The 17,219-nt window shown below is 42.7% G+C and overlaps 1 protein-coding gene across 1 annotated transcript in view; it reads left to right on the forward strand.

Moving 5' to 3' along the window:
• LOC133349485 (ephrin type-A receptor 4-like) overlaps positions 1 to 16,249 on the forward strand; it is a 42,374-nt gene extending 26,125 nt beyond the window's left edge. Inside the window, exons 7-17 of the mRNA XM_061562979.1 lie at positions 978 to 1,140; positions 1,693 to 1,786; positions 2,546 to 2,610; positions 4,731 to 4,856; positions 6,391 to 6,576; positions 7,547 to 7,608; positions 8,528 to 8,737; positions 10,404 to 10,553; positions 11,890 to 12,083; positions 13,023 to 13,178; positions 14,498 to 16,249. Coding sequence (XP_061418963.1) covers positions 978 to 1,140; positions 1,693 to 1,786; positions 2,546 to 2,610; positions 4,731 to 4,856; positions 6,391 to 6,576; positions 7,547 to 7,608; positions 8,528 to 8,737; positions 10,404 to 10,553; positions 11,890 to 12,083; positions 13,023 to 13,178; positions 14,498 to 14,600 — 1,509 coding nt within the window. The 3' untranslated portion in view covers positions 14,601 to 16,249. The remainder of the gene's footprint in view (positions 1 to 977; positions 1,141 to 1,692; positions 1,787 to 2,545; positions 2,611 to 4,730; positions 4,857 to 6,390; positions 6,577 to 7,546; positions 7,609 to 8,527; positions 8,738 to 10,403; positions 10,554 to 11,889; positions 12,084 to 13,022; positions 13,179 to 14,497) is intronic.
• The last annotated feature ends 970 nt before the right edge of the window (positions 16,250 to 17,219 follow it).

The following is a 17,219-nucleotide window of genomic DNA, read 5'->3' on the forward strand; positions in this document are numbered from 1 at the left end:
TATTTCATCGTAATATAAGCTTGTCTGCTTTATTTTATGTATATATTTGTTTATAATTAATGGTCAGTCTTCGAGATACTGGCACAGTCTGTTTGCTGTGTGAAAAACTTCCTCGCTAAGGTGACCTCAAATTTTTATTTCATGTAAGTGGGATTCTTGTTTTTGCGGAATTGCAGGTGAAGGGTCGAACAGTACTGGTCTAAATGTATGCATGACTCTGTAAATGTATGTAAATTAGCACACACACCAAGCTCTGCGTTTGTGTTTTGAGGAGCGGTGGTGCAGTAGTTAGCGCATACCCCCCCCCCCCCCCTCCTGAGTTTTATTCCAGGCCCCAGCTAACTTCAGTGGTGAATATATGAACTGGTCCAGGGGCCTCCATTACTTAAATGAGTGCCGTGTGCAGTATGAAATCATCAGCACTGGGGAGACAAATGCGGCTGGGAGTGGTTAAGGCCACACCACAGCAGTATGCCACTGACTGTGCTAAGCCTGCATAGGTGCTCACTTGGCCTAACAGTCTGCATTTTTAGAGGGATATTTGTAATTTTGTGTTTGTGTGCAACAGTGCTTTCCTTATAACTGGAGTTGAACCGATTAAAGCGATGTGCTAAAATCCCTTCCATTTCAATGTCAGTTCTGGCATATGTCGGAAATAACCATACACAGCAAGTATAACCCCCCCCACCCCCACCTTAGACAAACTCATCAGAGCAGAATATGGGGTGATTTTCATCGACACCAGTGCTTGGGGAGGCAAAGGCGGCGACAGGTGATCGGCGTACTTTGTACTGTACTCCCTCGTGTGCAGTGTCAGCGCTGATAGATGCTCACGAACAGTTATTGGCCTAACAGCCAAACGTGCTGAAGAAGGCTGGGGTGGGGGAGGGGTTCCTTGTGTTGTTGTGCATGCGACAAATGCCCTGGTCGCTTGAGCCGCGGTGGACTTCACGCGTGCGCCGCGCGTCCTCTTCCAGGGCCAGCGGGACACCAGCTACAACATCCTGCACACCAAGGTGCCGTCGGCCAGCATCGAGGGTCTCCGGGCCAAAATTGTGTACGGCTTTGAGGTGCGGGCGCGCACGGCCGCCGGCTTCGGCAAACCCAGCGACCCCGTGGAGATCAACACCGACCAGTACCGTGAGTTCCACAGCCAGGACAGCGCGATGGACACTGGGTACAAGGCCAATACTGGGCGATCACAAATGGAAACCAAACACCACCTTTGTTTCTGTAAAATCACATAGGTATAAAAATCTAATGAAACAAAAAAAATATTTTTTGTTTATTTTATTTTATTTCTCTACCTACGTGACTTTACCGAAAGAACCAAAGAGTATGGATTCCTGCAGTCACGAAAGCTTCAAATCAAGATTACCACCTTTGTTATTTAAATGCCATCCTGCTTTATAGTTTTTCTGGCGGAAGGTACAGCCAATGATGCAAGGTGGATCGTTTTAAACGATGGGCAATTGGATGTCTTCTAGTAACCACGTGTTAAGTGGTCGACAAGATAACATCGCTGGCTTTGTAGTGAAGAGAAAGCGGCAAGCAATGCTTAAAATTGTATTTGCCTCCGCAGTTTTAATTTATGCAACAAAAATTTTGTCTAGATATATTAGTTGCATTACATTGTGGTGGTGCTCTTGCTGGCGATGCACATGTAAATGGGTTGCTCTGGTGGCTTGACAGAACACTCCAATACGACTCGTGTGGCCGTCATCGTCGTGTGTGCCGTGATTCTTCTCGCCTTCATCGTCTTCACGGTGGTCTGCATCCGGCGAAGGTGAGCACTCTGCGCTTGCACAAGCGGCAGTCCCTGAGTGATGTGCTGTGCTTGAGCTAGGTCTGTGTCGAATATTCAATCTGTCTTCTCTTCAATGGGCCAATGTTATATTGTTGTTTGGTCTGAAGCTTCTATAATGTTGTTGGTTTTTTTCTTCCCTCAATTTCTGGAATGAGATGAAGTTGTTTTGGTTATACTTTAACATTGGCAGTAATTAACTGTTTTTTCTGGAAAAAAAATTCCTTAAATAAAACTCCACGTTATTCATAAAATAAATTTAACGAACCTTTGATAATATTTTGCTATTTAATTCCATTTTTGAGCCTCAAAATGAACTATTAACCATGCCCAGGTTATTACAATAACATAGAACAATACATACGTTGGCCATAATTTGGTCAATTCGTGTTTAGTTATTAGAGTTCTATTTCAATTCTTTGGATAAATATTTCTGCAAGGAGGATTGTCTTGACACTCGGTTCCGTTGACACAGACACGGCATTATTTACAGTATTCTTGGCAGGGCATGTTATTTTTCTTTCTCTGGTTTTACAATAGTCTTGGGCCACATTGTGCGAATTCGCAGACCCCCTAATTGATATCTAAATAAACCTTCAGTGGAAATAAGTAATCTCTGAATATTTCAAACCACGATGATATCCAAGGTCAACACTATGGAATGTGAGCCCCTGAACGTTTTAACACATGAGCATTATTTAGCATTGAGCCATTTGCAAGTATCTTATTACTGTGTTCTAGGAAAATGCGCAACATGACACCGCAAAAGGATGAAGAGGAGAATTACCCCTTTAAGAATGAAGAAGGTATGATTTACAGGGAATTTTAATGGCACTGTGTGGCATATGTTTGCTTTTAGCATTGTCAGCTCTGCATTACAGTGGGGTTCTATAATTGGGGATAAATATGATCGAAATTAATTTCCAAATTACCGTGCTTCCAAACAGCCCATTGTCAAACTGCCTGCATCCAGTTTCTGACTGGTAATGTTGCCCCGCAGGTGCATTGCCATGGGCTGCTAAGCAGCTTGACAAGCACTTCCCAAGTTGGCAATCAGCATATTTTTGGGAAATCTGAGACAAATTATTCGAAGGGCACTGCTTAGTGAGGCTGGTGACGCTGATAAGGATGCAATTACCGTACTCCCTCGATTATAAGATGATCCGAAAATTAAGACCCACCTCAAACATGTGCCCCGTGCCAATAACTTTTTTTTTTATCTGGTCACACACACGTATGCAACTAGCGGATAATAGGACGAACCCACAACTTTGCTTTCAAATAAAAAAAGGATAAAAGTTCGTCTTATAATCCAGGTAATATGGTAATAAGTTTCATAACATTGTTCACAACTTTTGGTTCTGCTTGCTCAATAAATGTTCTCGCCATTGGCGACACAAGATCTATCATAATCATTTAAACTTTACAAACGATCTCTGTATGTTGTGGGTCACTGCTGCATGGCAATTGATGCGAGTTTCACTTTGGGCCCAGAGTGAAACAGCGTTGTATTGATGGCGGAATACAGAGCTGCAACGACACAATGCATTAGGCTTTGCTCTACGCTGTACGCCGTCTTCCTGTTACCCATCCGCCTGTTGACTCAAAGGGCTGTACAGTTACGTTGGATGTCGGGTACTGTACACGATTGTGACTTGGTTGCTACCCAGCACGTGGTTTGGCATGCTCCGGTGCTGCACGTATTATGTTTAAAGTTTATTTACATGAAAAAGTGACATCTGTGTTTCCACTATCAACAATAGCTTCCTTCCATCTTTATCAATGCACCATCATCACAGTGGAACTAATGGGGGCGTTGAGCTCAAGATTCATCTCTAAAAAAAACAGATATAGATGTTAACTGGGAAAGCATGGCATTTAGCTGAGGATGAAAATGTTTATATGAAATGTAAGGCTGTTAAAATTAATTAATTCGGCCAAGCAAAATAACAAAACAAAGACTCTAAATTGTCCGTTGGGGTGTTTTTTTTATGTTTAAAAGTTCACTGTCAGGTTTTTTTCATCAAAATCGGTGAAGAGGGAAAATAAAAACAAAAAATTGGCAAATATGTATAAACATATATGGCTTTCAGATAAACTGACGGGAATATATATATATATACAGGGTAATAGATTTGGCATGCAGACATCAATCTTAATATGCAAAGAGATCATTGCAAAAGGTGTATTTCCGCAGCTTGTCTCCATGACAACAGTATATCCACATTCCTGCAAGCAGAGTGGATGTGAAGCACAAAAGAAACCTCATGCAGGATATTGAAATTTAACCCCCATGGTGTCTCTGCCAACCCTTGAGAGACATTGTTAACGCTGATGCAGCCACGGCAGGCAGATAAAAGCACGCAAACCTTCTCCGGCTTTGCTTCTTTCAAAGCGTGCCCTGCTTGTTGAGCACTTGTGATATCCGCACGGTGTGACAATGAGCCGGTTACGCACCGACTGCACAGAGGCGTACAGAGGCGTCGTCCTGAGTTTGTATCTGCCCTGGCATTTATACTGCCGTGTCTGGCACGTACGTGGCTTTGGCAGGCGGAGGAAACGAGACTGCCCGATGACGGAGCAGAAGAAGGGGAGATGAAAAAAAAATTGATTAAATATAATATGGTTAAATACAGAAATATAAAGTTCCATTTGCGAGCAGGAGTACGTTTAAATATACATGCTTAATGGTTAAGTGCAGTCTCTGCTCTGATTTACATTCCTGTTTGCCTTTACACCCTATTTAAAACAAGCCCAACTCTGGGTGATTAGGACATTCCTAAAAGCATTAACACATGTGTTCAACACCCACCCTACCCATTTTATTCCAGATTCCCATCCGCTTTGCGATCTTCACAACCCTGTTTAACACTGTTGGGTTGAATGCCTTTAATTCTGTGCCCTGTTTGCATTCCGGCCCTTGCAGTGAAATTCCCCAACCGGAGGAACTACGTTGACCCCTTCACGTACGAAGACCCCAATAAAGCCGTCCAGGAATTTGCCCGCGAGATTGAGCCGTCCTGGATAACCATTGAGAAGGTTATCGGATCAGGTGAGGCCCTGGATGTGGCCACACATGCAGGCTCACGGCCTCACGATTTTCCACCCTGCAGTACAAATACCGGGACATATGAGAATAAAATAGGATGGTCCTGGGAAAACTTGGGCAGGTGGTAACCCTATTACAAACGTGCTTGTGTGCGACTTCATTTATTAACGCATTGAGAGGCACGTTTTGAATAAACATGCAGTGTAAGTTAACTGAGATCCTGTATTCACCAAAGTATTGATGGTTATAAATATGAACAGTGGTCCGTTTATTTATGAAAAGGTGGTTTGGATAGCACTGCTTTTCCGGCTCCTACAATGTCTTTTTGTTTTAAAGTTACCTGGTCACATTTCCTAAAATTATAGTATTTTTTTTTAAAAGCAATAGAATGCGGGCGAAGCTTCCTACTTGTTCGTCGTTATACAGATGCAATGGGCAACGGTGTTGCCAATAAACAGCACAGAGATGAAGCGATTGCAGTGAAGCCATTCCCCCCTCCCCCATGACCCATCCCTGAGCTTCCTTCCCTCAATTATCACCGCATCCACCGTGGAGTTCATTATCTTGGTAATGAGCCAAGCCGTTGCATGAGCATATGACTGCAATGATGAAGGGTATTGAAAATGCACCAATTAGAAACGCACACACACGGGTAAAAGCAATCTTCAGTGCTACTCAAGCAAACCCAAACGTCTATTTTGGGAGCATTGTTTTATTTTATTTTACTAAAATTCATTAAAAAGTAAATACATTTTTTGGTTCTGTGTTTCCCTTGAGATTTTTCATTTTATTTTGCCAGCTACACGAGCGACTGTCGCTTTGACAACTACATAATAAGTTTTACAGATCTCTCTATAGCGGCAGAAATGCACATCTATCTCATTATTTAACATCCAAAAACATGAGCACAGGCTTTTGCTCTAAATGCTTCGTGCGGTCTACCTTATGCAACGATTAGACCGATGACTGATGAGAGAATATTTCACTGTCCGCATAATGTGAAACTAATGAGTTCATCCCTCGGCGATTCACTTTACCAACTGGCCTGCAAAACCCAAAAGAAGCCCCAATGTTTTCACATTGGGGTTTATGTGTGAAGTTATCAGTGGCTGGGCTAAGCCCATCAAATATTGCTTTCTGCTGAGGACTAAGTTAATCTCAATTAACCAACCACAATTCTAGCTGGTGAACTGAATACTGCTGGCTCAATAACAAAGTCAATGATGCCCCTTCCCCATATTTGTCTCTTCACATAAAGAGCTAAAAGTATTTTGTTTAAGCACAAACCATTGGCCTCACATGCTTGTTGGGGGTGCTTCTGATCGGCAGCATGGCGTTCAAAGCAAGCAAACTTAGGAACGTGTTTGAACATTTAACGTCTCGTCAGCAGTCAGGTTTTCTTTAACCATCGCTGCTGCTAAACTGCCTGGTGTTTCTAGGCAACGACCCTTTCAGTGCTCTGATATCGACTGCAGTCACGGTGAGGGTTTGCCAGGTCATCTGGGGATGAACATGAATGTTTGTGGCGGGCGTGCAGGCGAGTCCGGGGAGGTGTGCCGGGGCCGCCTGCGCGTGCCGGGCCAGGCCGAGGCACCGGTGGCCATCAAGACTCTGAAGGCCGGATACAGCGAGAAGCAGCGCAGGGACTTCCTGAGCGAGGCCAGCATCATGGGCCAGTTTGAGCACCCGAGCATCATCCGCCTGGAGGGGGTCGTCACCAAGAGTGAGTCGCTGAGCGCACCGAGCGGGCGAGCGGGCGCGCGGGAACAAACGCGCCGAGTGCTGGCAACAGCACTGCCTTTTTCAGGCTGTTGGGCCTAGTGCATGGGAGGATGGTGTGGTCACAATCGTGCTCGGCCATCTTTCATCGTCCCAGTGGTTGGTGTTTACACACCGCAGCAGGTAATTCGTTCAAGGCTGAGTCAACCTCGTGGAGGCCCAGGACTGTTACTGTTAAGTTTTTTCGGTAAAGTCACGTAGGTAAAAAATAAAATTAAAGTTAATAAAGTAATAATGGAAATAAAATAATAAATCACGACGTTTCGGAGGCAACACAAGTCTCCGTCATCAGGTGGGACCGTCACAGCTAAAATTACTGCTTCAATTATTTGCCACTGATGTTAACCATGGCTGAAAATGGAACCCTGTCACTCTACACACATTCTCACTCACATTGCTGGGCAACACATGAACACAGACGCACGCAATTATAGACGGTTGGAATAAGTACAGCCACGCAAACATTAGTCCTAGGCTTGCGTATGTGCTCGCACATACAGGTGCATCGACAGGCACTCTTGCGAGGACAAGGACAGGGAGTGGCGCACATGTACACACAAGAACAAAAACGGATGTAATCACGCGACACGAGCGAGCAAAAAGAGCACTCGCGGCCGTACACTCTAAGCCGAAGTGAGCACACACACACGAGCTGTTTTTATATTTAAAGCACATGAAGCAAAAATGCAGAATTATGCCATGATAGTAACAATGCTTACTCGTTCTTTTTATCTGCTCCGTCACTCCGTCAGTTCACTTAAAGCAGCCTACAAGCCCTTTATTTTGTTAACAGTGTTGTCATGGTTTAACTTTGAGATACGATCGATCATCAGGACTCCTTATCACTCCAGTTGCATTCCGGGAGTAATTATTTGCGGCAATGTTTGTGATGGGCTTTCCTTCCTTCCCTCTAGGCAAGCCGGTGATGATAATCACGGAGTTCATGGAAAACGGCTCCCTGGATGCTTTCCTGAGGGTGAGTGCTTTCTTTTTTCTTTGACCAAAAAGGATAGTCTTTTACCTAAACCAGATTGCATATCCTTGCATCCGTTAAGTACTGAAACAGCACGTAACCTGATATACTGTGTGCATATATTTAACGTAGTTTGAGAAAAAAAGTCGCATATATATTACAACATATATAAAATTAGTGTTGCATTGAACTCCTTGCAGTCGTTGATTTTAATTACGATGGCCAAACATGTTGTAGCAATTCATTTTTATTTCTTTAATGGAGGAGACCAGAAGTACTTATTTTCTGGCTTAGCATGATTTGGGAGAGGTTGTGGTTGGCAGAGTTTATTGTTTTAACTTTTTCCTTTCATAGCTTCCAGAAGCGGGTCTAATCATTCGAAGAGTTACTGCCAAGTTATAATTAAAAGAGCCTGTGTAACGTTTTGGAACAGGTGCCCAGCATGCAATGATATATGTTAATTGTTTATTACGTGCCAGCATTTTTAAAAATTATATTTCAATGGAAAACAAAAACGTTGATACTTATGTATAATTAAACCTTTGGGACGAAATTAAATTCCTTCCTTGCACAAGATTCTAACTTCCCCAGTTAACAGTTAGGTTTGTGTGTGAGAATTAATGGTCGTTCATGCAGGGTGATCCATTCATAGACACCCTCTGTAATAATATGGATAGATTATAGAGAACAATATTTGAGTTTAAAGCTGTTACATGAGTGCCTCAAATCGCAGTGTACATATGAAACGCTTCTACAATCTCCTCTGAAAGATGTGGAACCATTGCTTTCATGATATTCAATCAGGTGTTTAGAAAAAAATATATAAGAGGGTCATGAGAAATTCAGTGTGATATCGAAAAAAAGGATCACCATGTATTTTTTTCTGCGCTATATTCACATTCCCTTGGTTTTCACCTTGCAGGGGAACGACGGGCAGTTCAACGTGGTCCAGCTGGTGGGCATGTTGAGGGGCATTGCGGCCGGCATGAAGTACCTGTCCGACATGAACTACATCCACCGCGACCTGGCCGCTCGCAACGTCCTGGTGGACAGCAAGCTGGTGTGCAAGGTGTCCGACTTCGGGCTGTCACGGGGGCTGGAGGACGATCCGCAGGCCGTCTACACCACCCACGTGAGCAGCTCCCCCCCACCCCCCCCGCACGCTCCTTGCACAGCCTGAGAACCAGAGTGGGGATGCACACTCACTCACTGAGACTCGTCACCACCCAGCCTAGAGACTCACAGTGGAGATTCACACTCACTCACTGAGACTCATCACCACCCAGCCTAGAGACTCACAGTGGAGATTCACACTCACTCACTGAGACTCATCACCACCCAGTCTAGAGACTCACAGTGGAGATTCACACTCACTCACTGAGACTCATCACCACCCAGTCTAGAGACTCACAGTGGAGAGTCACACTCACTCACTGAGACTCATCACCACCCAGCCTAGAGACTCACAGTGGAGATTCACACTCACTCACTGAGATTCATCACCACCCAGTCTAGAGACTCACAGTGGAGATTCACACTCACTCACTGAGACTCATCACCACCCAGTCTAGAGACTCACAGTGGAGATTCACACTCACTCACTGAGACTCGTCACCACCCAGCCTAGAGACTCACAGTGGAGAGTCACACTCACTCACTGAGACTCGTCACCACCCAGCCTAGAGACTCACAGTGGAGATTCACACTCACTCACTGAGACTCATCACCACCCAGCCTAGAGACTCACAGTGGAGAGTCACACTCACTCACTGAGACTCATCACCACCCAGCCTAGAGACTCACAGTGGAGATTCACACTCACTCACTGAGACTCATCACCACCCAGTCTAGAGTCTCACAGTGGAGAGTCACACTCACTCACTGAGACTCATCACCACCCAGTCTAGAGACTCACAGTGGAGATTCACACTCACTCACTGAGACTCATCACCACCCAGTCTAGAGACTCACAGTGGAGAGTCACACTCACTCACTGAGACTCATCACCACCCAGCCTAGAGACTCACAGTGGAGATTCACACTCACTCACTGAGACTCGTCACCACCCAGCCTAGAGACTCACAGTGGAGAGTCACACTCACTCACTGAGACTCGTCACCACCCAGCCTAGAGACTCACAGTGGAGATTCACACTCACTCACTGAGACTCATCACCACCCAGCCTAGAGACTCACAGTGGAGAGTCACACTCACTCACTGAGACTCATCACCACCCAGCCTAGAGACTCACAGTGGAGATTCACACTCACTCACTGAGACTCATCACCACCCAGTCTAGAGTCTCACAGTGGAGAGTCACACTCACTCACTGAGACTCATCACCACCCAGTCTAGAGACTCACAGTGGAGATTCACACTCACTCACTGAGACTCATCACCACCCAGTCTAGAGACTCACAGTGGAGAGTCACACTCACTCACTGAGACTCATCACCACCCAGCCTAGAGACTCACAGTGGAGATTCACACTCACTCACTGAGACTCATCACCACCCAGCCTAGAGACTCACAGTGGAGATTCACACTCACTCACTGAGACTCATCACCACCCAGCCTAGAGACTCACAGTGGAGATTCACACTCACTCACTGAGACTCATCACCACCCAGCCTAGAGACTCACAGTGGGGATTCACACTCACTCACTGAGACTCACTCGAAGTCTCAGAATGATACTTCTGATACGCGATTCACTAAGACCTAGGATCTCAACAGATGGCTAGCATCATTATGGAAGCTGATAAGAGCTGTTGTTGTTGTTGTTTCTGCTGCGCGCAGGGAGGCAAGATCCCCATCCGCTGGACGGCCCCAGAAGCCATCGCCTTCCGCAAGTTCACATCGGCCAGCGATGTGTGGAGCTTTGGAGTCCTCATGTGGGAGGTCATGTCCTACGGAGAGAGGCCCTACTGGGACATGAACAACCAGGACGTGAGTGTTAATCCTTAATTGTAAGCGTGTCTATCATCTTTCGATTTAAAGCTTTCGTGACTGCAGGGATTCATCTTCTTGGTTCTTTCGGTAAAGTCACGTAGAAGGGAAGTAATAAAATAATAAAAATAAAACATAATAAAATAATTCTCACGACGTTTCAGCCACAACACAAGCAGCCGTTCTCAGGTGAAAACCAGGTCCGTCGAGGTGACAGAGTCCGACAGAGTCAGACAGAGTCAGACTCTGTCGCCTCGACGGACCTGGTTTTCACCTGAGGACGGCTGCTTGTGTTGTGGCCGAAACGTCGTGAGAATTATTTTATTGTGTTTTATTTTTAGTATTTTATTACTTCCCTTCTACGTGACTTTACCGAAAGAACCAAGAAGGTGTCTATCATCATCATCGTCTAAATGTATCTCCTGCTGGATGATGGTCTCCTTTGGAATTCATCTCCGTAGTGTGGTTTATAAACGTATTAAACCAGACGTATAAAAAATACAATGAACCCAGCATGTATGCTGCATGATATATATAATTTGGTCTTGTTGTTTTTATGATAGTACTGATAGTTACTAATTATAATGTATACATTATGTATTTATTTTCTTTACTCTTATTGCATATTTAAGTCCCTTTTGCATTCAATGTGTCACAGCGAATTATGTATTACAATGTTAAATTCATTTTAAAATGCCAACAACAAAAAACATCCAATATTAATCAGTGTTATGAATTATTGACTGACATTACAAATAATTTACGGCTTCTGTGTATTCACGTAAAACTAAAACAATCCCGAACAAGAGCCACAGGAAATCACAAACAAATGCCTTTTTACAGCTCTTTATGAATTTAACAAAAGTCCACACTCGCCTGAAATCATCACACCTCACAAATTAACTTAATTTGGCAACGAGGAAGAAAGAAAACAGTCAGATTCCATATTTTACCTGCCGCCATGCATCCGATATATAAATGGTTGCTCTCACACTGACATTTTAGATGTACAATAAAAATGATGCGTGTTTTTACTTTTTAATTTAAGCCTAGCTTTGTCAGTGCTTCATTGCAAAAAATATATTTTAAGTCTACAAATACTAGGCATGACGTTATTTGATATGCCTTCATCCAGCAGTGGAATAATAATGAGTTCAGATTCATGGTCCAAACGGGTTATGCCATGGTGCTAAACCTCGCCTATGTTCTGGCCACATTTTACAACAACCTTTCAGTGTTAACGGTTGAACATATCCATAGCCAATCAATGCACGCCACACCCCATATCTGACTTTCACTGCCACGAGGGTGCTCACGATTTTGTTGCATTGTGCAGGTGATCCAGGCCATCGAGGAGGGCTACCGATTGCCGGCGCCCATGGACTGCCCGCCGGCGCTGCACCAGCTCATGCTCGACTGCTGGCAGAAGGAGCGCACTGAGAGGCCCAACTTCGCGCAGATCCACGCCTACCTGGACAAGCTCCTGCAGAACCCCGTCAGCCTGCACGCCACCTCGCAGTCCAGCGTCGAGTGAGCACTTCGCGTGGCCTACTGCCTCCCCCGTGATTGCAAAGTGCTCGATGCTGCCATGGTGCAATGATTGACCGCCACTGAGATGACAATTGAGTGGTCGCTGGTTCAATTAGATCTCTGGATGCAGCAGATATAACAAAATCAGGACAAGTAAAATCTTGCCACCTCTGTCTACCCAGCAGTACAAATGAGTAGCACTGCAGGTCGTCGATCGGCAGCTTATTCATGGTGGCGTGATTGTGGGTTATATCTGACCTAATTCTAAGATGCCTGGCCAGCTAAATGAGCAGGCCAAATACTCTCCAGATGGTCTCTGTACAGAGCTCCCTTCAGTGGAGGCCATTCCATCAGCAGTGGTGTGAGCGACCAATTGCAGGGCTCCTTCTATATACACATTACCTAAAGGCTAGCTTGTTTTCTGTCAGATATAATGGTGCAAATACTAAATGTTCTCATCATAGTGGTGACCTGCCTCTGCTCCGCAAATCAATTTGGGTATCCCGGTGGCAGGATGTCAAATACCTCGCCTGGTATACAGGATGTCATGGGTTCGCGTGGATTTTTCTCCGGGTCCTCCGGTTTCTCCCTCCACATTTATAAACATCCACTTAGAGTATTTGGCTGCTTAAAACGGCCACATGATGGTGAGCCACTTCGTTGAGCTATCATTTGGGGTCGGGTCGCTTCTGAAAAATAGGTATATAGCTCATTGAGCCTGACCTGGTAAAATAAAAATACTCGTTTTAAATAGTTTTTATTTTATTTCAACTGACCTATAAATTGGTGTGAACCCAATGATGCTTATTTGTGGCCTACAGTGTTAAAAGAAACTGCATCTTTCCAGGCGCTTGTGGGATCCAAAGCTATGGTTAACAATTGGAAATAAAAAATTCCGCCCATAATTTTGAATCGGGCCCTTTCGCCGCACGTCGACAGGCTGTCGAACCCGTTGCTGGAGAGGAAGGCTCCGGAGTACACGATGTTCTGCTCGGTGGGGGAGTGGCTGGATGACATCAAGATGGGACGCTACAAGGAGAACTTCACCAACGCTGGCTTGGTGTCGTGGCCTGCCGTCGCACAGATGACACCGGAGTAAGCCTCGCTGCACCGTCGTGCTCAAGTTTCTTTTGCTAAAGACGGTGGAATTGGCACCGACCAATATTTTATTTTGTTCGGGGGCTCCTGTTTTTCATGCAGAATCCTTAATGAAATACGTCCCAACGTTATTTTAGCCTGCTGATATTGTCTGAATTAATTGCACTCATTAATTAGTTATGTTTATTGTAACGGGTGAGAATCCGTCGAGACAATAATCTTTCTTCACAAGGGAGGCCAGGGATAAAAATGGATGCAACTTTTAATTATTTAGTATCATTCACTAATTATTTAAAGCAGCCATCCATTTACTCATGAATGTGCTTTGTTCCATTTCTGTCTGTTGATGGAAATGTCTCAGTAGATTGTATGCACTAGTGTGTGGCATTCCGTCAACTGTAGTTGCTTTGGAGGGAACAATAATCAATACATGCAGTACATAGCAACAATGTTTTGCACAGATCACATTCTATATGTATCTTTATATGTATAACAGACGCCACATGCATAGTAATGCTTAGATTGATTATAGTTATGCTATTTATACAGAGCAGTAGATGTTACATTTTTTACTTTCAACTTACGTGACTGCAGGAATTCATATTCTTTAGTTCTTTCAGTAAAATCACGTAGATAGAAAAAGAATAATAAAAATAAAATAAAATGAAAATTTAAATAAAATAAGAAAAATATTTTAAAAACATAACATTAAAATATTTTTTTTATTTTTTTTATTTTTATTCACGTTCTTTTTTTTATCTACGTGACTTTACCGAAAGAACCAAAGAATAGTAGACATGTTCCCGAATATATTGAAACTGACACTCGATTGCATAAGGAACTTGGTTCAACTTGTCAATGTGAGTCATTTGGATCGGACAATGAGACATAGTCACATTGACATCATGTTAACATCAGCACTCATTTAGATGCCGTCCATACTGCTGAGACATAAATGTAGTTTAGCACTTGGCATTTTGGAAGCAGGAAGCCAATTTATAAATGGGCATAAATAGCAAGTATGACTTAACAGAGTTTACTTATGGGCTGCTGCAGTCAGTGATGAATTTAGCGGTGACCCATATGAGTGTATTTAGCTGTTCCTATTCCTGGTTCTTTCGGGAAAAAGTCACGTAGAAGGGAAATAATAAAATAATAAAAATACTAATATTTTATTATTTTTATTTTTTTATTTCCCTTCTACGTGACTTTGCCGAAAGAACCAAGAATATGAATCCCCGCAGTCACGAAAGCTTTAAATCGAAAATTGTCTGTTCCTTTTTACATTTTAACATGAACTTCTGTGACTCCTACAGTGACCTACAAAGACTTGGAGTGACCCTAGCCGGACATCAGAAGAGAATTATGACCAGCATCCAGACCCTCCGAGTCCAGCTTGCCAATGCGGTGCGGACATAAACGAGCGTCGGAGAGAGAAGTTTCACAACGTCAGAGCAGAAAGAAAAGCAAAACAATTGTGATTTAGGGAGACGTTATGTTGCACGTGTGGAAGTCTAAACTTCACGTGCACAAGAATGAACAAGAGCTGCAATACTTCCCTGCATACGAAAATGTTGGAGTAAGATTGTAGATCTTAAAAATGAAATGCTTAACGGAACACGTTCGTTCACTTTGTTAATATTTTTTAAACCATCAACTATCATGATACTAATCAACGTCCTGCAACAGTAATGAGTGAACACGTCTGTACATACTTTAGCCCTGAACGAATAATAAAGCTGCATGTTTAGTTCATGTGGATGCAATTTGCACAGCAAATTGAGGCACATTGATGAAAGTACTTTTAATAGATGGTTATTAGGTTACCTGTTTTGTTTATTTTAAATGTAATATTTTCTATTATAATGTAAATGTGTCCTGCTTTTGCTATCAATATGGTGAAACATTTTATATCGGGTCTATTGCTGCACACATGATCATAGGTGGATCAAATACATCCACAGAACTCGCTTTGCAGTACATTGCATGTGGCAAGCTGGTTGGACAAATATACGTCCATTGGATCAAGGTCAGCGTGTATATTTTAAACAATGTATGAAGTACGTCTGAAAGCGAGTTCTTAATGTTTATCATTTGATACAGGGGTAATCGTCCTGCATTCCAATAATTGGGATATTGTGTACAAATGGGGTAATAATTGTAAGTTTAATTACTTAACATTTAATAGGTTTTGTGATGAGCTACATGTACAAAACGATCAAATGAGAGTGTACGGTGTATATATCTTACATTTAGTGTAAAGGCGAGACAATCAAACCGTGGTGTACGTGTGTGTTGTTGTACAGCATTTCAAAGTGGCCTTTCAATGTACTGATTTCATGATATCCATTTTAATTTTACCAAAGATACTGTAATCACTCATCATTTTATTGTTTTTTTTTATTACTTTTATAGTACCTTTTATGCAATTTTGTCCTGTGTGCTTCCTTGACTTAAATTGGAATGGAAATATGAATAGACATTAAACGGTAAACACAAAAAAATCTCTTGACAAAAGAAGTGCACTTATAATAATAAGAGTGACGTATAATTGTTCATCATCCAAACAATGTTATTAACAATGATGTAACATTTGTGTGGAATTTTTGCATCGGTGAAAAGTTGTCATGCTAACCAATGGATCTGATATTTGAAATTGGCTGCGTTGTTGCCCATTGCTTTAAAAAAGCACCTTTTTATTGACCTCAAGTCAAGGTACCAATATTGTATATGCAGTTGTAAGTAATACAGAGTAAAAAAATAAATACTCCTATGATGTTTAGGTAAGCAAAATGTATCTTAAAAAACGATAAACGTTTAAACTTTCATTTTAATTATTGATTATCACTACATGTATCTATCTTTACCTTATGTGTGCCTTATCTTGTAGCTATTTTTCTTTTAGCAATTGGGATTTTCTTCTTCTTCATGAAAATACAATCGGTTCTGTTTTGCTTATTTATTTAAATTATTTATATTTATTTACAGAATTGGCTTCTCCCCCCCCCCTGCATTAAGTGTGCTCTCCTATTATTATTATTTTTGCTAAACATTTCCTGACGCCTCTGTATTTGTGTTCATTGTTGTAAATACAGTATTAAATAATATTAATAATAATGGTGTCGTTTTGCTGACTTCACATCACACAATGACCACGTTGAAAGATGTTGCATAAGTAAGTAAAAAAAAAATCAATAAAAACTATACAAAAATGTGTTACACTATTTACTAAAACAAAACTGAACTCTCACCATCATTCAGTCATTGCAAGACCCAATTGTGGCGTTATTATTGATAATTACTACGGCTAAAGTTTTCATCTAAAGCTTAATTTGCTTTCACATAGTCAAACTATATTAGATAATTATTTTCAAAAATATATTTTTTTAAAGAAAAAAATGACCTTACAAGTGTTTGTTTTCAGTCGCAATCTTATATAAACTAACATCTCCCACATTACTCATGTCAAAAGTATGCCATTGCAGTAGTTTCAAAGAGAGAGAAAACAAACTCACAAATCCCAGTTACTATCTGCGTGTCATTTCCCCTTGAAATTCAGCGATGGGTCGGCATCATGGAAATGAACTGCGTTGAATATTTTTCCCTGTTTTCAGCTCGTGCGACTTTTAATCCCCCGTCATGGTAAACCAAGGGGAATTCCTCGGCAATCTTTGGCAAGGAAACGGGGCAAGAAGGCCGTGCCCCTTTAGAACCAGAGCCTTGTTTTAGAGATTACCACTGACCCGTTATGTTAAGAGCATTTGCCTTGCAGGCATCGGTTCAAAAGGTCAGGGGTTTGTTTGAGTCTCGAACGACGCGGGCGCACGTGCTAAGACTATTGTGAGGAATGTCCCCCTCTGCTTTGCGGTGTGGCGGGGTGGGAGAGACGCGCCAAGTCTTCAATTGAGCCGGGCCACCTGCCCAGTGGCATGTAGCGCGCGGAGTTTGACATCCATGCGTTGTATGGAGGGGAGGGGGTGTGTGGGGCGTCCACAAATGGAGAGTTGAATCGGGAGGCGTTTTTGTGTCTGAAAGAAT

This window comes from Lethenteron reissneri, chromosome 30 (assembly GCF_015708825.2).
Source record: "Lethenteron reissneri isolate LAM-NWPU_2019-01 chromosome 30, ASM1570882v1, whole genome shotgun sequence".
Classification (NCBI taxonomy): Eukaryota; Metazoa; Chordata; class Hyperoartia; order Petromyzontiformes; family Petromyzontidae; genus Lethenteron; species Lethenteron reissneri.